At 39.6% G+C, this 24,710-nt stretch overlaps 1 protein-coding gene across 2 annotated transcripts in view; it reads left to right on the top strand.

Moving 5' to 3' along the window:
• Nucleotides 1-24,710, top strand: part of Bcar3 (BCAR3 adaptor protein, NSP family member) — a 205,806-nt gene that overhangs the window by 108,390 nt on the left and 72,706 nt on the right. For both annotated transcript variants that reach the window (XM_013143004.3, XM_003479161.5), the window contains exon 3: nucleotides 21,661-21,700. In XM_013143004.3, coding sequence (XP_012998458.1) covers nucleotides 21,661-21,700 — 40 coding nt within the window. The remainder of the gene's footprint in view (nucleotides 1-21,660; nucleotides 21,701-24,710) is intronic.

Below are 24,710 nucleotides of genomic sequence, written 5' to 3'. Positions count from 1 at the left end.
TTCTTGTTCTTCCCCTGTTGGGTTTGACTGTAGCTGGATTAAGATTTGGCTTAATGTTGCCACTAGAATTCTGCTGAGCACGGGTTAACACATGCCTGTGTCATTTTATCAACCAGTACCACTCTGTATCAGCTTTGCATTCCTGTGAAGACTCACCATAGTGTAATATGCAAAATACTTAAATGCTGCTGTTTAGCACAGTTAGGGAAAAGTCAGTATAGTTTCTGTTTTTGTGTTTTCAGATGAGATTGAACCTGACTCAGAGAAGGAATAATTTGCTCTGGAAGAAAGAGAAGCAGGAATTTTAAAAGTAAATAGGCCTTAGAATTTCTGCTTGCCAGGGAGGAAAATATGTTCTCATCTACAGGCTGTGTGGACCATAAGAAGGGAGAATCCCAAAGTAGAAGGAAATGATAAATACAGATCCTATGGCCTCAGGCTCCATTAGGGAAACATAATTGGGATAACTGAAAACAATATTCTGAGTCCAGCTCCAAAGCATGAAGGGGCTAATATAGCTCCTCTGTTGAAGATGTGCATAAAAGATCACATCTATCCTGAACCTACTCCCAGTGTGATACAGTGAGCCAGGGAACACTGATTCACTGTATATGAAACACCCATCATATGTCAGCTTTGTGTCAGGTGATGGAGACTGAGACAGAGACGAGAGGCTTTTGTCCAGTTAAGGAGCTCAGAGCTCTTGAGAGAAAAGGTTGTCTGTCTTGAACCACTTAACCTTCCCAGCACCTGTGCCTTCCTCCTTCTTTGCTATTGATCCAACTTCACATCCACAGAATAGCCCTTTCTTTCATTCTTCTGGTTCGAAAAGTAGTTCTTTTCTTCTTGACCTCTGACTTTAGCATCTTTCCATTGTCATGCTCTTCTTTCTCCTTCACTGGTGATTGTAGGTAGTGCTTTCTAGATGAGCCTTGACTCAGGGCCTGCCTTCTCTGTGCGCCACATCCTGTGCTCTCTCCTGACCTCAGACCTAGACTCAGCAAAGATCAGGTCATACACTCAGGGACCGTATCAGAGGTAACTCTGGGCTGCAGAAGACACAGAGGATAGAGTGAGCAGAGGATTGTGAAAAATGCTAAGGGTAACAAAAAGGGCTTCAGAAGTATGTTTGGAACAGTAAGACCAAAGAGGGGGATGTGAGAGAAACCCAACTGCTGGGCTTTTGTTTGGCCTGCATTTTTTTTTCTGTCCAGGAAATGACTTTTCTGATTGGAAAGGATAGGAAAGATTGAAGGAAGACTTGCTGGCCTGGAGGAGATGAAGCCATGACAAAAGACTGTATTGCAACCAAGTAAAGTGCAGTACCAAAGTCCAAGAAGACTGAGGGAACATGTGGCTGAGATTATTAAACAAACGCTATTGCCTTGGGTAACATTGGGATAACAAAGATACAAGAAAGACGCAGGTAGATACTTTTTTTTTTTTAACTTTTTGGAAATGAGATAGATATACAAAAATGTCTGAGACTTGATTCCAGGAAATATTCTAGAAGGGATTATTAGGACAGTGATTTTTGGAGTACTTGGCAAAGGAAGCAGCCATCATTAGTAGCTAGTAGGGCTTTCCCAAGAGTAAATAGTATTAGATTAATATTTCTCCCTGGGGTTACTTGGTTGGAAGTTTAGAGGAATGTTGAGAAAGCATATAGTATATGAAAAAAATGTTGATTATTGGTAATATCTTTGAGGGGAGAGAGATTCAGGATCAGTGATAGCCCATGAATCATACTAACCCTATTATAGTCAATTTTCAAAAATCATCTAGGCAGGAAAGTTGGCATAGAGATAACATGAGTGGATGACATCAGTCTTGGAGGTGTAGTTAATATGCCAAAATGATAGACCTGAGGTACAAAGAAGGATCTTGGTGTTTTGAAACAACACATCAAATTTACTTTTGGTAATCCTTTAAAATATATCCCTTCCCTATTTAGCGTTTTATTTTTTGCTGTGCTAAGGATTGAACCTGTGTACTAGGTGAGCCCTTTACTGCTGAGCTCCAGCCCAATGCACAAAATCTAATTTGATCAATTTTTCCAGAAGAAGACAAAGATGTGCACAGAAATCTAAATTTATTCATTAAAAAATGAAAATATAAGTTTTGGTTTACAATCACATATTCCAGGATTTGGATAACTGCACCTTCAGAATGAGTCGACATCATGCCTTGATGTGATTCTAATGTGATTTTAGGAGCATTAATTAAAGTTTAATATTCAGAACAAGAAAGATGATCACACATGGCTGATCATGTCAGGTGATCAATTCACATCTGGCAGATTGTTTTAGCTCTAACATCAGAAATGCAAGACAAATCCCCCACCACAGAAACATGAGCTCCTGTCTAGAATTCTCTCTGCTCTGAAGCTGATATGTTGGTTTGGTCATTAAGAAATATCCTTAATGTTCTAATGTGTTAGTACCTAATGAGGGTACTTCTCTTATCACATGTTAACTGGTAAAAGAATAAAAAAAGTTTAACCTTAATCCTATCACCTGCAAGTGAAGCATACTCTGACAAGTAAGATCAATTAGTATATTGGGAGATGTGCAATAATGAATCTCTTCTCATTTAATTTGCAAAGTGATGAAACAAAAATATTTTCATAACTTGAGCATCTAAAAATGTTATATTCCTATGTTTAAAGCCATATGCCTTTTAAAATTAGCAATGGCAGATTCAAACAATGTGCTGCTGCCTACAAGAAAATAATTCTTCCTATGTTTAAAGCCATATGCCTTTTAAAATTAGCAATGGCAGATTCAAACAATGTGCTCCTGCCTACAAGAAAATAATTCTATCAGAAACTTAGTGAGGAACCCCAGATCTGTAAATAAATTCATGACTTGTCAGTATTCAAGTTGCAAACTCACAGATAACGAACAGATCTTGTGTTCCTAGATGCAAACGAATTTTGGAAGTAGCTCACATGTCTGCAGGACACTGTCACAGTTGAACTGCGGTGTGCTTACTGTGCATTGCAATAGTGTACAGTAGTATAGTGTTCAATCAGAGTCCAAAATGTCCAGAAGAAAGAGGAAAAATAGTGGTGACATGAGTTTTTTGTTTTTGTTTTTTACTTTTTACATTGTATATTTGTGTCAAAGGTGCGTAAGACTCATTTTGTCAGATTTACAAGTGAATCTGACTTATAAATGTTCTCCTGGAACAGAACTTGTTTGTAAGTTGGGGACTTCCTGTAACCTGTTAATCTGAGCACAGAATGTATGACATTTTCTCCAAGATGTCATTACTCCACTGATGAGGTCAGCCTGTTTTAAGCACCTATTTCTTTTCATTTTTGCAGTAAACAGATGGAAATTGCCCTGTGGTAAGTTCTGTCCTTTTGGCCAGACGCCTGCTTAACTCCCTCCCTGGCATTTCAAACATGCCCAGGGAGATTCATTTTCAGCATGAGTAGTCAGTCTGTCAGTATCACTTCAAAGCATCCCAGAGGTCTGAGGAGCCAGGCAGTGCTCTGTCAGCAGTGATGATGTGTTGCTGGGGAAGTTCTGTCTGAGGCCATCTGTTATAGTGTTTTGTCTTCCACAAGTCCTATGTGTTCAGAAGTGGAGCTTTTGAAAGATGTTTGACCCACAAGGGTGCTAACTTCATCAGGGATTAATTCATTGATAAGCTCATATTCTGATGGTAAAGGAAACTTAGGAAATAGGGCCTAGTTGAAGGCAATGGGTGTCTTAGTTACTTTTTTCTCCTTGCTGAGACAAAATACCCAACCCCCAAAGATAAAGGAGGAAAGGTTTATTTAGCTCACCGTTTATACAGGTTTTTAGTCCATAATCAGTTGGCTGTAAAGCAGGGTAGTGTAGCAGAGGGGCAACCCATCTTAGCAACAGGAGACAAGCAAAAAAAAAAAAAAAAAAAAAAAAAAAAAACAAGAGGAAGGAGCAAGCCTCTTTTCCATCTCTTACATTGTATTCAGATTCTCTGCCCTAGGGCAGGTGTGGCTCTCACACTTAAATCTCATCACTACACAATGAACCAATCACACACTGTAGGTTCAGCCACCTCCCAAAAGCCTCCCCCCGCCATGATCTCATGAGGCTTTGGGGGAGCATCCAGACACAAACCATGACAGTGCGTTATAGAGTGTGGCCTTGGGGACTAATTTTAGTCCCTGACCCCTTCCTCCCTGGTTCCTTTTTTCTCTCTGCTTCCTGGCAGCTATGAAGGGAGCACCTCTGCTCCATCACACTCTCCCACCATGAAATTGTTGCCCACAGCAGCAGAACCAGCCAGCCATATACTGAAGCTTCTTCTAAATTGTTTTTCTTAGGTATTTGGTCACAGCAACAAAAAGCTGATTAATAGTAATTGCAGTTCCATTATAGGCTGGAATATGTGATCTACTTAATGAGAAAGACCATCAGCCCAGAAACAACATTTCTCTTTCCTCCTCTGTCTCCAGCACTGTTCTTTCCTTGGTGAAGCTATGGAGTGTGATGGAAGAGAAGGGTTGGACTAGGTCAACTGCATAATGGAAGACACACCCATACATCACATACACACTGGTACACATGTGCACTATTACAGTTTTGATGCAAGTTTCTCAAGTTGTGTCAACTTGAGGAATTTAGATGTTTTACCTGAGAGACTCAGCAGGAAACCAGGGTTTTTACTTTGTAAATATCCTCATTCTTTGCAAAGGAGGGCAAGGAGATTTTTTTGAGTGCTACATTTGCCCTGTGGGTTGGGGGTAGTTTGCATGCACGCACTGTAAGGGATGAGAAGAGGCTTGTTTTCCCCTTTTTTGCTCTGGCTAGTGCCTTGAAGTGTTGCTCCAGTGCCATGCCACCCTGCCTTAGAGCCAGCTGATTATGGACTGAAACCTCCAAAAACTGTAAGCTAAATAAACCTTTTTTTCCCCTAATTTTGGGTGTCAGACAAAGAGAGAAAAGTAACCAAGACACATTCATTCAGTCAAACCAGCACTGAGCGGCTGTGTCCTAGAAATGTGAAGCTGAACAGAATATGGACATTGTTCTTTGTCCTTAGAATCCACTAAGAAAGATAAGCAGAAAATATGTATCACATTGAATTATGATGGTTTGCCTTTGTACAGTTTTACAATTCCTGGGAAAGAAGTGCTGGGAAGAGATGTTATTAATTCTAAGTTGTTGGGAGTACAGGTTTGGAAAGGAATGGTCAGAGAAAGCAGAAACGAATGGTAAGATGATGGGAATGTTAGGCCTGTTGACACCAGGAATTCTAAATAGTTTGGATTTTTTGGAGAAGAGGCAGCTAAAATGGGTAAGATCCTAGAACCATGAATATCATCTAATAAAATATAAAAGGAGCATGCTGAGAGTGGAGGTGCACACCTGTAATTCTAGCACTCAGGAAACTGTCTCAGAAAAACAAACAAAAATAATTAAAACATATATTATGCATTTGGTGAGAGAAAATGCTAAGCTTCCTTACACGTTAATCTCATCAAGATGCAAAATCTTAGTAGATTTAAACCTATTGCTATCTCTTCCTTCCCTCTATGCTTCTCATTTTCCCCCAACCAAGATCCTGAGGTGTTGACAGAGCTTTGTACTGGTGAACAGGGGGTGAAGGCCACGTCCACATGCGAATGCACTGAAGCCATCAGGATACCTCCCCCACAGTTACTGTTCACTTCTCCTGATCTGAGACATATCATGGTATAAAAGTGGGTCCCAAGGCTAAAGTGTTCCTCCATGGCCCCTTGACTTTCAGGTAAACAGAGACTCAGCCTAGTGGTCAAACTCAGCTTATGTTTTGTGTTGCCTTTCAACTAAGTGTTCTAGAAGTGAATAATGATAAATAAACATCCACAAAACAAGAATTCCATCGCAAACTTACAAGCCTTCTAGTTCCAAAGCTCAAGAAGTTTTAATTCTATGATTTTTGCATAGTGCTTCATATTGAGGGACTATCTTTACAGTCTCTGTATAGAGTCTTTGTGTATTGTATACAGACAGTCATCTTTTAGGAATAATAACAGTTTTGTTCTCCTTTTGTGTGCTCTAATACTGTTTCTTTTACTCACTTAACTATATTCACTAAAACCTGCAACACAGTGGTAAACAGGAGCAGTGTGTCTTATTTTTGATAGATTGGTTTTACTAATGTGTTTATTATTTCACCAATCAGAACAATGCTTGCTGAAGTTTTTGGTAGATACCCTTTGTCCAGTTGAAGACATTCTCTTCTATTTTTAGTTTAAACTCTTACCTCAGAGATGATTGAAAAGATGACTTTTTCAAATGATTTCTTTCATTCTAATAGTTCATTGAAAAAAATAGTTAGTGCTGATATTGTTTGATCAATTTTGCATGCCTATATCTGGTAATCTGAGCAACTGCTTTGAAGACAACAATATACAACATAATAACCGCTGTTAATTTCCATCATTTTGTTTTGAAATTTTGCATCATCTTTATTGTTTTTTATTCTTTTTAAAATAAAAAAATTTTTTCCTTGTCAATGAGATGCCCAAATTATTTTTTCCTTTAATCTGTGAACGTAGTGAACTGTTTTAAGGCATATTTTCATGTTAAACTGGCTCTTTTACCAGAGTAAACCCAATTTCAGTGCAATGAATTTTTATACATTCTTGGATTTGATTTGTCTATTTTATTTAGTATTTTTATGTACCTACTCACCTGTGAGATTAGCCTGTTCTTTTCCTTTCTTTCACTGACTTTGTTAGCTTTGTGTGTGTGTGTGTGTGTGTGTGTGTGTGTGTGTGTGTGTTAGCTTTCAATACCACAGTAATAATGTCTTATTTATCAAGTCTTTGAAAGAGTTGATATAATTTTCAAGTAATCAATTACTCCAAAACTTGATAGAACTTGCTAGATAGTAAAAGCTGTTTAGGCCTGATGTGTTCTTTATGGGAAGTTATTGAACTACTAATTCCATTTTTTAACAGTTACAGGACTAGTTTGATTTGATTTTTTCTCTTTTTAAAGTCTTAGTATTATTTTTCTATGAATTTGTTCATTTTTCCTAAGCTTTCAAGTTTATTGACAAAAAATATTCGTAGTCTATTCATTCATTCATGTATTCATTTATTTTAAGGGGCTTAGATCAGGGCCTTGAGGATGCTGGGCAAGTGCTATCTCGCTGAGCTACCCCTCCAGCCCCTGACATTCTCTTGTCACACACCTCTATCTGCGATTATGTTCCTTTTTCATTTCCATAATGTTTAGTGCTGTCTCTTCCTGCACCCCTCCAGATTGATTTATATTTAATTTCCTACGCATTCTGTACTGTTTTCTTTGTTCTGTTGTCTTAAACAGAACTCAATAAATTTTCATTCATTCTTTTCTAAAACCAACCAGATAGCCAGGGATGTAACCCTAGTACTTGAGAGACTGAGGCAAAAGGATCGCCACAAGTTCAAGGCCAGCCTGAACTACAGTGAGACCTTCAAAAAACAAAACAAAAAAAGGTCTAAATCCAAGCATTTAAGGTTATATATATTTTTTTCAAAATACCACTTTAACTGGGTCCTTCTTGTTCTGCATCCTATACTCTGAAAATTTGTTTTTTTAATTATGAATTTTACCCAATTTTGGTTATAGTGTTTAGTAATATATTGGGTTTATACCTGCCTCTTATTCTATAATTCTGTATTATTTGCACATAATTTTAAAACTATGGGTTTTTAATTATTGTTTTATTTTGAATTATGTTTTTAAAAAATACCATACTATTCATTTAGTGATTACATTTAAAATACTTTTCTATTACTTTGTAAGACACAAAGTAGACAATATCTATATTAGTCAGCTTTCCATGATTGCAACAAAGCACCTGAGAAAAACAACTTAAAAGGAGGAAAGATTTCTTTTGGCTCAGGTTTCAGCCTGTGGCCTCTTGGAATCGTTGTTCCTGGGCCCGTGGTGATGCTGAACCTCATGGTAGAACCTATTATGGAGGAAAAGGACTCATCTAATGTGGGTTGGGGTGAGAGTGAGCTACTTCCTCCAGCCAGGCCCCACTTCCTAAGCACTGCTCCCCAATAATGGCATCAGATGACGAGTCCATCAAATCCATCTCTGAAGTGAGAACCTCCATGAGCCAATCAGTTTTAAAAAATTCTTAGTCTGAACATTGCTGTGTTGAGGACCAAGCCTTAACACATGAACCTTCCAGGGACATTCCAGGCCTAAACCATAGCAATACCTTCCTTCTTTCAGGACAATGAGAGGACTTTAGAACACTCAACTCTAGACATCTTCCTCTTTTTGTTCTCTTGTTGCCTCATATTTTAGTTTGTTTTTCTAGTAAATTTTTGTGTTAAAATACACATGTATAAAAGCCATGGTATATATAACATTTAGCCATTTTTAGCTGAATACTGTTTATTTTTAACTAATACATAAAAACTTAAGCATTATACGTTAATGGAATAACGTGTTGCTTTGATACCTGTATGCACTGTGTGACATCTAGATCAGTACACATATCTATTTTTCTCATTTACTATTTCTTGGTAAAAACATTCAAAATCTTTTCTGGTGGCTTTCTGAAGCGTACAGTGCATTGCTGTTATGTGTAATCACTGTGCTATGCAGTAACACAGCAGAATTTTAGCTTCTATTTAATCATAACAATTACTGAAGATAACCTGCCCCCATCCCTCCCTTCTACTCTCCCATTCCACTCTCAGCTTCTATGAGACCAACTTTTTAGATTACACATATTAGTGAGAACCTACAGTAAGTCTTTCTGTGCTTGGTTTGTTCTTAGCCATTTTTATGTACACAGCGCAGGAGTGTAAATAAGTGCAATGATATTTTATGCAACAAATCTCTAAAACTTTTTATCTTATAAAACTGACACTTTTTTTTTTTTGGTCTTTTTCGTTTTATTGGTACCAGGGATCGAACTCACAACTGCCTGCTTGCAAGACAGGCACTTATGCCGCTGAGCTAAATCCCCAGCCCCCAAAACTGACACTTTTTAACCTTAAACAACTCTTCATTCTTCCCTCTACCCAGAAGGATGGTAACACCATTCTACTTTCTGTCTCTATGGATTTAATTACTCAAGGTATCTCATGTAAGTAGAATCATATACCATGTGCCTTTTTGTAATTGGCCCATTGCACTTAATATAATGTCTTTAAGGTTAAACGATGTTGTAGCATGTCAGAATTTTCTTCCTTAAGACTAAATAGTGTTCCATCATATATGTATACCACATTTTTATGACCCATTCATCCACTGATGGATATTTGGATTGTACTCTCTTCCCTTCCCCTTCTGTCTTACCCTCTCTCCTCCTCTCCCTCTCTGTCCATATTCATTTATTTTACTCGGTTTCTTTTTGAGACAGGGTCTCTAACTTGCCTGGTCTGGCCTCAAACTTGTGATCCTCCTACTTTAACCTCCTGAGGGACTGAAATTACAGACATGTACTGCCATGAGTAGCACAAATAGCTGAGATTCTGATATATATATATATATAAATAAATAATTGCTGGTTATGTTTCCCTTTATTTTGGATACAGGGTCTCACTATGGTTTTCTCATTTAGCTGGGGCTATAGGCGTATATTGCCATACCTGGCATATTTAGAAACTCCTATGCTGCTTTTCATACGAACTACACTATTTTATATTCCCACCGCTCATGCAAAGAGCTCTCTAGGTGTTCCACGTCTTCACCAATTTTGGGGGGTTTTGTTTTGATGGTAGCCATTCTAATCATATGAGGAGGTAGTTTGTCCCCCCCCCCCACACACACACACAAATGAGATGTGTGTCTTGCTTTATACCGTAAGAGCTAGGTTAGAAGTTACCTACATGTTTGCCAGGTTGTTTGTTCTCTGTTTGGTTTGTTGGTTTTGTCCATTATTCACTAGACTAAGCTTTTTTCTGCCATCCTTTCCCTTCTTCCTGAAGGTATTGTTTTTATTTGCCCAAAACAGTCTTTTTCTACTTGATAGTTTTGCTGGACACAAAATCTTGAGCATTTCACTTTTCCCTTTTGGCTGATGAAAATCTATTGGTCTAATTGCCATCACCTGGAAAGCAATATTTCTTTGCCATTTGAGTGGCAAGTTCTCTTAGTCTTTGATAGTTACGTAGTTTCATTACAGTATGTCTAGGTGAGGATTTATTTTTTATTTGTTCTGTTTCATGATCCAGTGAATCCAAGGATTGATACCTTTCATTAATTTTGAAGATTCCCCATCATTATTTCTGTGACTATTGTTTTTCCCCTTCTCTCAGTTGTCTTCATGTAGTGCTCTGATTAAATGTACTTACATCTGACTCTGCCTTCAGTGTTTCTTTCATATTTCCCACTGCCTTTTTTCTTTGTATTACATTCTGTATAATTTCTTTATCTTTTTGTTTTAGTTCATAAAAAATTTTCTGCAATTGTGTCTAATTTATTTAATCTAGTCATTAAGTCTTAATTGTTTTATTTTTAAAAACTATTGAATGTTATTTTTGTATCTACCTGTTTATTCTTATTCTTTTCCTCCAAAAAAAGAGTAATCCTTGTGCTTTTGCTCATGGCAACCACCAAACCAGATATCTTTATGTGTCAGTGTTGGGTTCTCTGTCAAAGCAGGTAACTGTGGTTTGAATCCCAGTCAACGTGAAGCTGATCTGTGGTGACTAGTTATTAGATGAGACAATTATTACTGCTATGATTTGTTTTCCATCAGCATTTGTGGTGGAAACAGTTTCATTTTTAGTCTCCTTTGCTAGAGTGTGTATTGTTTTGTTTCCTGCGCATCCTGTCTCCTTTGGGGTGAGATGGCCCTGTTCTGAGGTTCAGGGTCACCCAGGGCAGGTGAGCTGCTCCCTTAGATGGATCCTTCCTGCTCCCTCCCTGCCTTTTGTTTGTTGACAATGATGCTTTGTGCTTTTGTTTTCAAATTCCGTATCTATTTTGCATATTACATGTGTTGCTTGAGAATTTCCATTTTTTGTAACTTTAATGATAGACGTGATGTGATTGAAAAATGTGTTGCAGTAAGAAATGCTGTCACGAATCCTCCTCAGAATACTCTCCACATACACATATGCCTTGTCCTTGCCGCTCTCTGAAGCTGTCCTGGAAGTCCTTTCTCACGTGTCTGTAGTTGCTCTCCTCACTACTCTCTTGTCTCCTCACTGTTGTGCTCCTGGTAGTTGCTCTCCTATTATTTCAGCGGACGCTTTACTGGGCAGCTGCTGTACCCCAAGTGCCAAGGCGAATAAAGCAGACGAATTCCTACCCTTAGAAGATTGTATTCCAACAGAGACCCTGAGCAAATAGTACCTAATATATCAGATAATGTGGAAAACAAAAAGCCAGAGAAGGGGACAGTTGGAGTGTTAAATTAGTGAGGATGGCTAAGGAAGGCTTCTAAAGAGGTGTCTGAACAGAGATCCGAATCCTGTGAGGGAGTGAGCCTGCCAGTATCTGAGGACAGGATTTTCAGGGCAAATGAACAAGCAGTGCCAGGGCACATAGGTAGGCACAGGCTTGGCCTGTTGGAGCAATGGAAGAAAAGTCAGTAGGCTGAGATAAGACAGTGGAAGAGACAATAAGCATATTAATTTTCTTTTGCCAAGTAACAAAAACTTGGTGACTTTACCCTCATTTATTACTTCCCAGTTTTTGTAGGTTGAAAACCTGGTATAGCTCAGCTGAGGTCTGGTTTCAGGATGTCACACTTAAGATGTCAGCCAGCTGCCTTCTCAGAGGCTTTGCAGAAGAATCTGCTTTCCCATTCATTTGGATTGTTGGCTGAGTTCAGTTCCTTTCAGTCAGAACTGACATCTGGTTTTGGCTATTTGGCCAGTGTCAGCTTCCATTTCCTAGGGACCTTTTGTAATTTTGTGCCACAGGTGCTGTCATAACAGCAAGGTCCCTCACCTCAACTGTGCCTCATATTTCAAGTCAAGGCCATCTGGATAATTGTGGTAGTCCAATGTGAATTTATTTGGGATATTCTCTTTTTCTTTCCTTTTTTTTTTTTTTTTTTTTTTTTTTTGAGGTAAGATGTTGCTATGTTGCCCAGGTTAGGGTCAGTTACCACTGTGCCTGGCAGGGCCTTCATTCCATCTGCAAAGTCCCTTCACAGCAGTACCTAGATTGCTGTTTGTTTGAGTAGCCAGGAAGAAGGATGTTGGAAACTGGTTTTTAAATTATGCTTCCATCTTGAGGATGGAAACCTGGCTGATGTCAGGATAACGAGGCTTGTAAGCCACAATGTCATGGAAGATTTTGTCCTGCTGAAATGGGAGCAGTCCCAAGTAGGGGTGGGACATGGTCTCAGGAAGGATCGCTCTGCTGCTGTGTGGAGAGCAGATTGAAGAGCTGGTGAGCGGCTGAGGAGGGTTTTACAGGTGACCAGCAAGAGGTGTAGTGGTCTGGACTAAGGGGTATTAATTCTTGACAGCTTATGCTTCCCCAGATGTGCCATGGTGTCACACGCCCCGTGTCTCTACCTGTCCTTCTCTTATTGGAGTCTTTTATCATCCCACCTCCCCGGGTCTGCTCTGTCAGAACAAGTCCTACTAATGCCTTAAAACTTAAGTGTTGTCTGAAGGACCCTCTAGGCTTTTCCCTGTTGCTGATCCCTCTTACTAACTGGAGCAGAGTTGGATTTGCTGGATCTCTCTTCCCTGCTTTCCTGTTTCCCTCTGGAAGCAAGGATTTAACTCTGGTTCCTGTGTTTCCATCACCTTGCTTTGTGTGTGACACACTGCAGATGCTTGTTATTGCTGGGACCAGTGCAGGAGCTAGGGGAGGTGCTCGGCGTGCAGTAGACGCATTACTGGTAGAGTGTCTCCTACAGAGAGAAACCTGTGTAAATACAGTAAAAATACTATGCAGTGACTGGATACCAAACATAACCCATGCACACCATGGTGTGCCAACTCTGCCTGTTGCTGGTATATGTAGAATTTAAGGGAAGCCTTTATCCTACTCAGTCTGGAATAATTAGATCTAACCTCTCACATTCCTCCACTGCATGAAATAATGATCTTACTGCAAATGATTTTCTTTTTTGTCATATCCAAAAGGACATTTGTTTGGCAGCACTGTTTGCCACTAATTTATTCTATATTTAAAGAAGTAAACAGTGATTCATCTAAGACATTCTATAATTTAAGACAGACTTAAAAAATTTATTTCCCAGCTGTATTCCAACCACTTGGAAAAGGTCTGTGTTAGTGAGGTTTTTGCTTAAGGGGAGAATCTCTTTAACTCAAAATAGCAAACACTTATAGATCAGTCCTTTTAAGAGGAAGGAAATTATCAATCTGGTTACTGATGAGAAACTAGTAAATGTATCATTTCTGTAACTCTCAGCTAAAGTTTCCTAGAATTTGAACTTTAAAAAGTGGGACACTGGAAAGAATGACTTAATAGAGTAGACACAGTGATGTTATTTAGAACTTAATAAACTTAAAAAAATAAAATAATGAGAGCTGGGTTTCGTGCTGCTGCCTCCCCTGTTGACCATCACAGAAGGCAGCAGGCCCGCCTGCGGAGGGGCCATGGTGCCTGTCAGACGCCCAGTTGTAAATAGAGTTTCCCACACTGTGGAGTTATGGGTGGGGATTCATAATTGGCTTAAGCTAAAAAAGAAAAATTTACTTTAAAAACACGACTCATTTATATTGCCAAGTTTTTCTGTTTGTTTTCTAGTGATCTCTCTTGGAGAATATAAATCTGTGGTTCAAGGACTATGCTGCAGTCTTGTATGAATAATTGGATATTCTATTTCAAGTCAGAGGCAGAATCCTTAAGCCAACTGCTAAGCTTTCTGGCTCTCTGGGAAGAGTGTATGGGGCGACTGTCTCCTTTCTCCTGAGCTGGAATTCGGTGTCTGGCTAAGAAAGCAGGACACACAGCCATCTGCATTTAAGTATCAGTTCAATTTGGCTTGAAACATTGGTTGTAAAGCCATTTGAATTTGTAACACACTGATTTAGCTTTATGGCTGTCTCCTTCATTCCTTCCCTTGTCTCACCAGAAAGGGTGAGGGGACACCCCCAAGCCCTTTCAGCAGGATCTGCCCTCAGAACAGGATGGATGAGCTCCCTCAGTGGGCCTTACAGAGTTCATCTGGGCAGGGCCAAGAGGGACTTTGGTTTCATCCTTTTCTCTGCTCTTTAGGTCTTTCAAATGAGGAAAAGGAAAATAATCCCATGCAGAGTGCCAGATATCTTCTCAGAAGATTATCCAAGTGATTTGGCTGAGCTGCTTTTGCTAGTCTTGCTTCCTGAGAAGTGGATGCGTGAACTGAGATGCTAACATGGTGGATCAGTGTGTCTCCCCCAGCCTCGCACAGTCCCCTGAGATCAGTGTCACAGCTGGAAAGGTTTGCTCAGGTTTCCTGAACATGGTGTGGCTTCTCTTGGCCTCACCTTTCATAGAGGTGGCTGTCATATTTTAGTGTCTTTTTGTAACCTCTGCTGATGTTCAGCTATACATCTAAAGGGGTCCTTCAACCAGTACTACAGAGAGCCAGATTTGTTGGTACTTCCTTAAGTGAGCCTGAAATCACCCTATAGCTCCACCTCCATCCCTGTCTAACTTCCTTACCGTGATCCCCTCAAGCCCTATCTACAGAGAATGTTTGCTTGCTTCTCTGCACAGAGACCTGATGCTGTTAGGTGTCTGTCTGTGTCCACCATCTCTCGAAGGAGTTCAGTTCTTACCGGTGCTGTTTTCACGAGCCCCTCTCTCTCCTCATCGTTCCTGGTTTTCTGGGTCTGTCTTGTGGGCCAGTATTGTATTTATTCCCCTTTCATTCACCTTTAAAGTCTAAGGGCATATTCCCAAATGTGCAGTGACAAGTGGCTCTTAGCTGCTTTCATTCTGGATTTCTGATCTTCTGTCGGTGTAGCTTGGGAGCCCAGCCGCATCTTTGATAACTTCATCCTGCTATTTCACAGTTAAATTTGGTCAATGAAAGTTTATTTACGTCTTTTCTACTTACTATTTGCACAAGTGCAAGTTTTAAATGAGAAGTTTATCATTTATCTGTATTTTGCTTCATCTTTTTGCCTTTTACCTAAACTATTTTTAGTGGGGAGGCACGGGATCTGATTAATGTACTTACCACACAGGCCCCTCTTATAGCACTTACAGGGTTCATATATTACTTACCCTGTGCTGGGCAGTGTTTTAAATATTCTGATGAACTAATTTCGCCTTCATTCACTCTGCACAGCTGTCTCATGATGCAGCTAGCATGTCACAGACAAAATCGACACCATGATGGGTTGTGTTCACAGTGAACCAGGCCCAGGTTCACACAGTTACAGCCGTACACAGGACCCCTCAGCCAGACAGCCTGTCCCGAGAACTTGCCCCTGCTGGCTTTTCTTCATTCACTAATGTCATTGTGCCCTGACAGCATCATGATAGTGTGGCTAGCACTGGAGCTGAGTTGGAAGACTTCATCTACTTACCAGGACTTAACTACATAATCCAGGGCTTCATTTTCTGTTTTTGGTGGGATGCTGGTTGTTCATTTTGAGACGTACCTACCTTAATGAATACTCAGTAACTCGGTTTTCCTATAAGTTGTTCAGTCATAGTGATACTGCGATTTCTCAGTGTCATCACTGAAATCCAGTTATAATTTAATTATAGCATTTCTCACATCAGCTCATCTATTCTGCGTATCACAAAGGGAAATAAAGTTATATTTTATGATTAATGGCTTTGTTTTTAGGCAGAACACATGTTACCCTTTTCCCTGGATTTGGGTGTGCAAAATCCTTTTGCTTTCACCTTCTGAAAACTGAAGTGTTTCTCTCCCTTTGTCTCCAAAGCTCACATGTACACCTCTAAGCTAGTCCTCAGGGTAAGCCCCACACTCTCCTAGAAAGGTGCACATACCTCCACTGGCCAGGCCCTCTACCTTAGAGGGCCCCAAGGCAGTGTCAGCTGTAGTGTCGCCCTCACAGATGGGGTCGCTTGGAGGCTGGGTAGCCTATACTTTCTCATGGCCCTTCCTTAGTCAGACCACCCTCTTGTATTTTTACTATACTTCTTGTCTTCTAGAGAACAAGTACAGGGGTCACCTTAATTTATTAACTTAATTTGTTTTACAATTTTGGGGCCTCATTTGTATTTGTGTTGGGAAGATGGCTGTGGTTATATTTGTCATGTGATGTGGAATTTGTGAATGGAAGCAAAATTTTGCCAAATGCTTTTGGTTGTGAACCAAGGTGTTTGCAAACAGAACTGTTCATGAACCAAGGTATTACTGTATTCTTGCACTGTGGTACTAGGCAAGCATAGAGTGTACATTTTTTTGAGAGAGGATCTTACTGTATGTCCCAGGCTGATCTCAAATTTGTGATCTTTTTGCCTCAGCCTCCCAGGTATCTGGAATTATAGGTGTACACTACCATACCTGGCTAGGTTATTGTTGCAAAGCACTTGTTTGAGGTCTTCTTTTATGTATAATTAGAAAGTTAACTTATTAGTTCAAGATGAGAAACCTTTACTTATTAAATTCCAACTTAGAGGTATTGAAAGTAAGCAAGACAGTGGCTCTATCTAAGGGTTTGATGATTGTCCTGCTCTCACCTATCATGATGTTTCCTTCCGAGGTGTTTGCTGAGTTTGGGGTTGTTTTTAAGGAGTTCTAGGTACCTTAATAAACCCTGTAGAGTGCAGGTGTTGTGTGATACGTTTCACAGATGTTGAAAGTGAAACTAAAGTAAATGAAAGTACAGTGAGAACAATTTCAAAGTAGTGAGGAAATGACATGCTATAAATATGTTGGATTATTCAACAACAGGTAAATTGTTGAAGGACAAAGAGCAACCATATTTGTATCAAATCCTTTACCCCTGCTGTGTGGACCAGTGATCAATGAGAGGCGAAGAAAAACAAGAGACACCATGAGAAAGGGGTCACTAAAGTTCCAATTGCACTTCTTTTAAAGTAAGTTTTGGGCCAGGAATATAGCTCAGTGGCTTAAACACTTGTCTGGCAAGCACATGTCCTGAGTTTGATTCCTGGTACCAAAAAAATTTTTTATTTTCATTGTGTATATTTAAGGTGAGAAACATGACATTATGGGATAACTATAGTAAAGCATTAACGAATCCATCATCTCACATGTTTTTATTTTTGGGGCAAGGATAGCTAAAATCTCATTTAACATGAATCCCAAGTACAGTATTAATTATTATTTATAAGCCTGGTGTACATATGATCTCTAGATTTACTCATTCTGTATATGTCCTACCTGTTATCCTCTGACCAATGTCTACTCATTCCCTCCCTCCACCAACTCTTGGTAATCACTATTTTGTTCAGTCTCTGTGTATTTGAACTTTTTAGGTTCCACAAAACAGTGCAATTGTGATATAGTTTTCTTTTTGTTTCTGGCTCAAGGTTCATCTTTGTGTGTGAATGGCACGAGCTTACTCTTTTTTCAAGATTGAATTAATATCCCATCATATGTAGATATGTCTGTGAGGCAGATATCACAGTTTATCCATGCATCCTATGTTGTCTCTATATATTATCTATTATAGATAAAGCTACAGTGAACAAAGGAAAACACATATCTGGGTATATACCCCCAGATGATGGATTGCTGGGTTATATGGTAGTTCTGTGTTAAATTTTTTAGAAGCCTTCATACTATTTTCTGTAGTAGTTACATCAATTTATATTCCAACCAACAGTGTGCACCTTTACACACTTACCAACACTGTTTACTCTTTGAGAATAGCCAGCCTATCAATGTGAAGTCATATTTCATAGTTCTTTTGCTCTGCAGTTCTCTGATGATTAATAATGCTGAGTATTTTTATGTGTACCTTTGGCCCTTTTTGTGTTTTCTTTGGAGAAATGTCTAACCAAGTCTTTCACCTGTTTTTGTTTTCGACCAGGTTATCTGTTTTTCCTATAATTGAGTTGTATGAGTTCTTTATGTATTTTGGATGTTAATGCTTTATCAGATAATGCAGTTTGCAAATATTTTCCCCCAACCCACAAGTTGCTATTCATTCTGTTGACTGTTTGCTTTATGGTGTAGAAGCTTTTGGGCTTGCCATAGTCCTTTTACTTACTTTTGACTTTGTAGTCTGAGTTTTTGATACATTGCACATCTACCTGTTGATAAAGATATCTGAGCCCACAGCTACTGTTCACTTAGAAGATGGTTCTCAAAGTGTGGTCCTGAGAGTCCCTGCCACCCTATCAGGGGATCTGTAAGATGGAACCTGTTTTCATAACATAGCTAAGATATTTACCTTTTTCAGTGTATTGACATTTGCAGTGATGGTGTAAAAATAAGGCTGTCAGTTAAAAAGAATTAGTTTTGCTTAATGTGTGGTGAAAAAGTAAGAAAATGTAATTATAATTTTTAAAATCTTGAATAATTTTATTTTATTAAATCTCAAGTCTTAAATAAATATCTTCTTTCATTTTTACTGAAACAAGACAGAAAATAGCTATCACTTGAATGTGGATGTAGGACCCGGCCCTGCTTCCCTGGAGAGAGTGAGGCTTAGCCTTAAAACCATCTCAGCAGAGTTTTCATGTGCATTTCAGCAAAAAGAGGGGGAGAGTTCAGCTTTCAGAAGGTAAAAGGAAAAAAATTTTACAGCTAAGTCTGGTGGAAAGGCAAAAATCATAGCACAATTCCAAATAAGATCACTAAAATAATGAGATGAACGATACTTTAAAAAAGTTTAATTCACAGAGATTGTCTGTATAATCTTGGTATTTGACAGATAATTTTCCAAAAGTGAATCAAATGAAGTTCAGGGGTATGTGACATGTTAGTTGTCAGTGAAAAACAAAATTCAGAATTTTGGAAAACCTTACTCTCTATTACAATCTGACAGTTCCTGATATTTAATAACTTTTTTCTTGGATGTGTGGTGATATTAATAAATGTTAGAGGGGTTTTTTTTTTTTGGTTTGATTTTTTTTTTTTGGGAGGAGAGATTAGCATTAGGGATTGAAACATACTTTTAGTATTAGTGCCACAGGTGTGCTAGGTAAGTACCATACCCAAAATTTTAAAAATGTTATGCTGAAATGAATCAAATCTGGGAGATTTACATACCAGAGTAAATCATTGTGTTCCAGAGTACTGGTTACAAAATCACACATAGATAAAGGATCATTGCAAATCCAAGAATAAAAAACACAGTTTCAAGTAAGACATGATCACACATGACAATAATCCCAGCTACTTGGGTGACTAAGGCAGAGAAGGGTCTTAAATTGGAGTTTAGCCTGAGAAACTTAGTGAGACCCTGTCTCCAAAATAAAATGCAAAGGGCTGGGTTCCAGCTCAGTAGTAGAGCAATTTCACTTCTTGCTGGAAGCCCCGAGGTCAGCCCCCAAGAGGAGAGGACAAGGGAGGGAGGGATTTCAGATTCCATATTAAAATTAAACCTTTAAGAAGCTACCACTTTTTATTTTTGGTATCAAAGCAGAGTATTCAGAATTACCTGGAAGTCTGTTAAAATCCAACTCCTTTTTTTCAATTATATATCTGTGTGAAGATGGACTTTATTTCAGCCAACCAACACATACCATGTAACATTGAATGTAGTAGACACAAGAATTCAGCTGGCTTCTACTGAACCAGTCATGAAAAAGATTTGCAAAGAAAAAAATAAGAGGTTTACACTCACTAAATTTCTGTTATTGAAATATACCTCTTTTAATAGTAGTTTTATGTAAATATAATGGATTATTTTGTTTTTAATTAATAGATTTTAAAAATTTCTGTTTTAATTTCTAATACCAACAGTAAAAATTAAATAGATCTAGCTATGTAATCAATAGATAATATCTCTAAAAAGGGTCCTTAATCATTTAGTGTTAATGATTCTGAGATTGAAAAAGTTTGAGAACTATCAATTTAGCTAGTACATACCAATACTTTTTATTCATTCATTAAGGTATGGGAATGTGTACATAAAATACATTTTAAAATATACATGAAAACAGAAATATCAGGATGTTGCTATTAACAGCACTTCAGTGATTCCAGTATCTTTTCTGTATTCTCAAGGCCAGAAGACTGGGCCTGAAGCCTAAAATGTTAACTTAGTAGAAAACCAAGGTCTGAGGCTTAAAGGAGAAGTCTAAACTGCTGCAGACAGTTTTTAGTACTGATAGAAGTGACCACAGAACCAAGCCTGATGACATCAGGGCATTGTCCAGGCTGCTGCTCTGAGCCGGTGGTAGAGGCCTGCGAAGGGAAATGCCCAGTCACAGCAGACTGACTCAAGCTGCCTGCAGACATGGTGCGGTTTGAAAGTAGTTCACTTCCTGTGAAGGCTTTGAAAAGCAGATTCATACCCCACTGATGAGGGTACAGCCAGCGACTGTGAATTTAAGCCCTTTTGAGACTTTAGCCTAAAATGAGATGCATTTCTTTGCATACATAGAGACGTCGTAGGTACCATCTGGCCTGTGTGCGTGTATGCTGTGTGCAGCTGTAAATGGCCAGTCCAGCCTGGGTAAAGGGTTGGGGGCTGAGCTGAATGATTTCCATCTTGAGGTAGTTGTGTGTCTGACCTGTGGGTTCAGGGAAGAGTGCTGCCTCTCCAACAACCGGATAAATGGCCCACGCCAGCCCAGCCGGCTGGGGTTGAGCTCACCTGCCCAGGGGGTTGCTTGCCAGTGCATTCTCTGCTTTCTGATGCACATGGCCTTTGGGTCAGTGATGACACTAAGATACTCCCTCCGGCCTCAGAGTCTAGCCTTTTAGGCTTTAGAGCAATTCTCGCCTTTTTAAATGGTCTCATTTCTATGGGGCACATGTGAGCTTTTTGAAGTTGAAGTCTCTGACAGCAGCTGTCTTTCCACATCATAGGGACCCCTCACTATAATCCTGTCAGCACCAAAAACATTAGCTGTCACATCTCCCCTGCCTTCTATTGTCTTGGTCACATCTTTCTGTTTTCCATAAGTTACCACCTCAATGCCACCCACTGCTTTGTACTTGTAATTGTCTAATTAATTCTAATGTATTATTATAGTAGATATAAGAGCAGACCCTAGATGGGGAAGAACACTGAGCAACAAAGAAAGTTAGGATGAACTGCTCAGGGTTACACCAGAAGTGGGTGGGCAGCATCCAGTGATGAGAACGATGTGGCTGAGAAGCAGAACTGGGTGTGAGGCTCCCTTTCTTCCGTCACCCACATGCTGACCGTTCAGAGCAGCCGCTCCAGCCACCTGAGCCTCCACTCTGTGTCAGAGTGGGCCCAGCTCAGCTGCCGTTTGGGGATTAACCTAGATGATACTAGGGCTACATGTTCTGGCATCCAGTCCAGGCCTGCTGTCACCTTTACCTCCCTTGGAGGTCTTTGCTTCAAACTTTGAGGCTAGTTTTATGTTGGAGTGAACCTGGAATTGTCACACGTAAGTATCTAACGTTCTCAGGCCTGAATTTGACAGGAAAGCATGTGGAACCTCTGGCCGAGGTCACGGTATTATTATTGTTCTTCTCCTGCCTCTGTGTTCTGATTTCCAGGTCTGTCCCTTGTGAGTATAGTCTCAGAGGTGAGGCCCCAGCTAGATAACTTAAATCAATAGGCTGAGAGTAATGTTGAACACATTTTATTCTGTATAAGAATGTTTTGTTCCCAATTGTTCTCATATTTTTGTTTTCTCTTTTCAGAGATCCACAACTTCTGGACCCAACTCTGGAATATGTGAAGGTAGGAAACCAGGATTTAATATGTCCTTGTGACCCTGTATAATAGATTTCCCATTTCTAACAGTGTTGCCAAATAATACTGCAGTCTGACATGAAGAAAGCTTGTTGGATTGCAACAACTGGAGGAAATATGACTCACTCGGACCTTTGGTAAACTTTATAAGGGTCTCACATCTTTTGCAGATCCATGGTCATTTTCCCCTTGTGTAGGCCAAATATATTTTAAAATTCAGAGTTTGTTTTTTTTTTTTTTTTTTTTTTTTGTTTTGTTTTTTTTCTTTTTCGTTTTTATCGGTACTGGGGATCGAACTCATGGCTGCCTGCTTGCAAGGCAGGCGCTTATGCCGCTGAGCTAAATCCCCAGGCCCACAGAGATTTTTTTTTTTAAAGAAAGATATGGTTGATTTAGTCAATTACCTCTAAAGATCTCATAATCAAACTCAGTTTGGCAGTGGCATGTGAGAATATTTACACCAAGAAGGATTAAATAAATAACCAATTATTTTATGTAGTTCACATTTTGCCACCAAATGAGTGTTTTTTCTGCCAAGATGAGTTTTTGCTGCAAGATGAGTTATTTCTTAAGCTTCTAGTTTTCAGAGTCTTTTGGATTCTGGTAGATGAGGAATTGCAGACCTGTGTTTACCTTCAGTGGCTCACTGAAGGCTCCCTGGGGTTTTATGAGCTGTCTTTCCAACAGCTGCATTTTATTCAGCAGCTAACCTGGGACCCAGAAATAATTGTTACTTTTTAGTGGGTCTGATTGTCAATGCTTCTAAATATTCAAATCTTCTAAATAATGTTTTCCTTCTGAGCAGAAAGAAAAGTTGTCCTTCACTTTCCCCCTGTTCCTTTTCCTTTTTGAGGGGCTGTGTGTGGTTGCTTTATTTTATTTAATTTTGAGTTGTAATTAAATCAGTTACTTCTCAAAGAAGACACAAGTCTGATCTGTCACTCCTAGATTATGTTGTTATTTTTCAAGAGAAATTATGGCACGTGTCAGGACTTAGGCTTTCCTCCGGAGAAGCCACAGTCTTTCTGCATCATTCCAAGGACAGAATTCCCGGTTTAGATCACTGAGCCCTTCTCTGTGTTGTGTATCCATGCCTTCCCCAGAGAACTGGCATTTGCCCCTCCTTTATATCAAAGGAGAAAGAGACGAGAAAGCGCTGGTGACACCACCTGGAGCCAGTGTAATGTTTGGTGCAGTGGAGGTGGATATTGTTTTTCATTTCTCTTATTCTTGAGTAATGTCTGACCTGTGCTTTCACTGGAGCAAATATATAACCCTAAAGCAACAGGGTCACCACCCCAAATGTGGTTGGAGCCTTCTAATTGGTGTGGCAGTGTCCTTCCTAGATGCACTGCATATGTTTTTGTGTAGTTTGTGCACTGTCAAGCATTAAGGGACAATATTCTATTTCGTAAAAAGTGTGCACGTGATTGTGAGTGTGAGCCACAGCAGCCCTGTGAAAACACTTCATGCCGTGTTTCAGAGGCTGGCTGTCTCCCACCACCGGCCCTGTAAGACTGTGTGTAGGAAGCATATCTCTGATTCTTACTTCAGGAACTGTTTCCTTTTTTATTTTTATAAAAGTCAAATCCCTTTTAATTCTAGCAATGAATTCTAAAGCTACACATATGGAATTTTAGAATAGCCTGTTTCAGTTCAGTAGTTTTCCTTATCTGTGGTTTTAGTTACCTGTAGCCAACCATGGTCCAAAAATATTAAGTGGAAAATTCTAAAGTAAACCATTCAAAAGTTTAAATTGAACACTTTTACGAGCAGTGTCTTGAAATCTCTCACTGTCTTGCTCCATTGTGCCTGGGACAAGCATCATCTCTTTGGTCAAGGAGCCCATCCTGTACGTGCCATCTTTCCACCAGTAGCTGTCTTAATCATTGGCTCAGCTGTCATGGTAGCACAATGCTTGTGTTCAGGTGACCCTTATTTTACTCATTCATGTTCCCAAAGCAGAAGAATAGTAATGCAAGGAAGCAGAGCATGAAACACAGAAGGACAGATCAACTCTGGAACTATGTGGAGACACTGCAGGGCATAAGGAGAAAACAGTACAGTGTATGTAGAGTTTGACGCTGTCTGGTTTCAGGCATTCATGGGGGGGTCCTGGAGGGTACCTCTTGTGGATAAGGGGAGATTTCATATTATCTAAGCTATTGCATTGCATTTGTGGGTATTGATTGTTGTGAGATGAGCTATTGACTGAGGCAGAGACACAGGGACTGTGGGGGTTTTCCGTTTATTTCAGCTCTCTTTGCCTTCTCTAGGCCATGAGATACAATTGAACTGGTCTTGGGAGGCGCTAAGTGTTCTTTTTCAGGGGCCTGTTGAGGCATTTTAAGTTTCTCTTTCCTCCAAAACTGGATTGAACTTGGTCACAGTCTTATAAATGATTTGCCTGTGTAGCCTCCTGAATGCATCCCAAATTTTTATTTCTTTTCCCTTTGCCCATGATCTAGACTAGATAGCTGGGGAACTTGTTGGACCAGTGTGGGGTGTTATTCTTGCATCTATGTACAGTAATGCTCCCAAAACACGTTCACAGAGGCCTTGGACTCAAGGTCCGAAGAGGCCCATGTGTCAGAGTTCTTGAGCAACCCAGGGCCATTTAGCACTTCTCAGGCTTAGTTGCCCTCAGGGCCTGGCTGATGGTCCCGGGAAGGTCCCTTAGTCGGTATCATCTGGTGCTTCATGACTACAGGGGCTGTAGAGAAATGAAGAGAAGTGAGAGTTGTAGAAAACTTGGATGTTGTTTGACCCTTGACTTTAATCTGTTTCTTTAAGCTGTTGCTCCCCTCACTGCTTGCACTTAATGGGGCGTGGAAGAAAGTAGAAATTTCATGTGAAATGTGGTACCAAGAAAGGACCTTCTAGGGGCCTGTTGAGGTATTTTAAGTTTCTCTTCTTAAACCTTCTAGGGGCCTGTTGAGGTATTTTAAGTTTCTCTTCTTAAACCTTCTAGGGGCCTGTTGAGGTATTTTAAGTTTCT

The sequence above is a fragment of the Cavia porcellus genome, unplaced genomic scaffold (genome assembly GCF_034190915.1).
Source record: "Cavia porcellus strain 051 isolate PalLab524CR breed Dunkin Hartley unplaced genomic scaffold, mCavPor4.1 scaffold_1, whole genome shotgun sequence".
Taxonomy (NCBI): Eukaryota; Metazoa; Chordata; class Mammalia; order Rodentia; family Caviidae; genus Cavia; species Cavia porcellus.
This window is presented reverse-complemented; position numbering and strand designations above follow the sequence as displayed.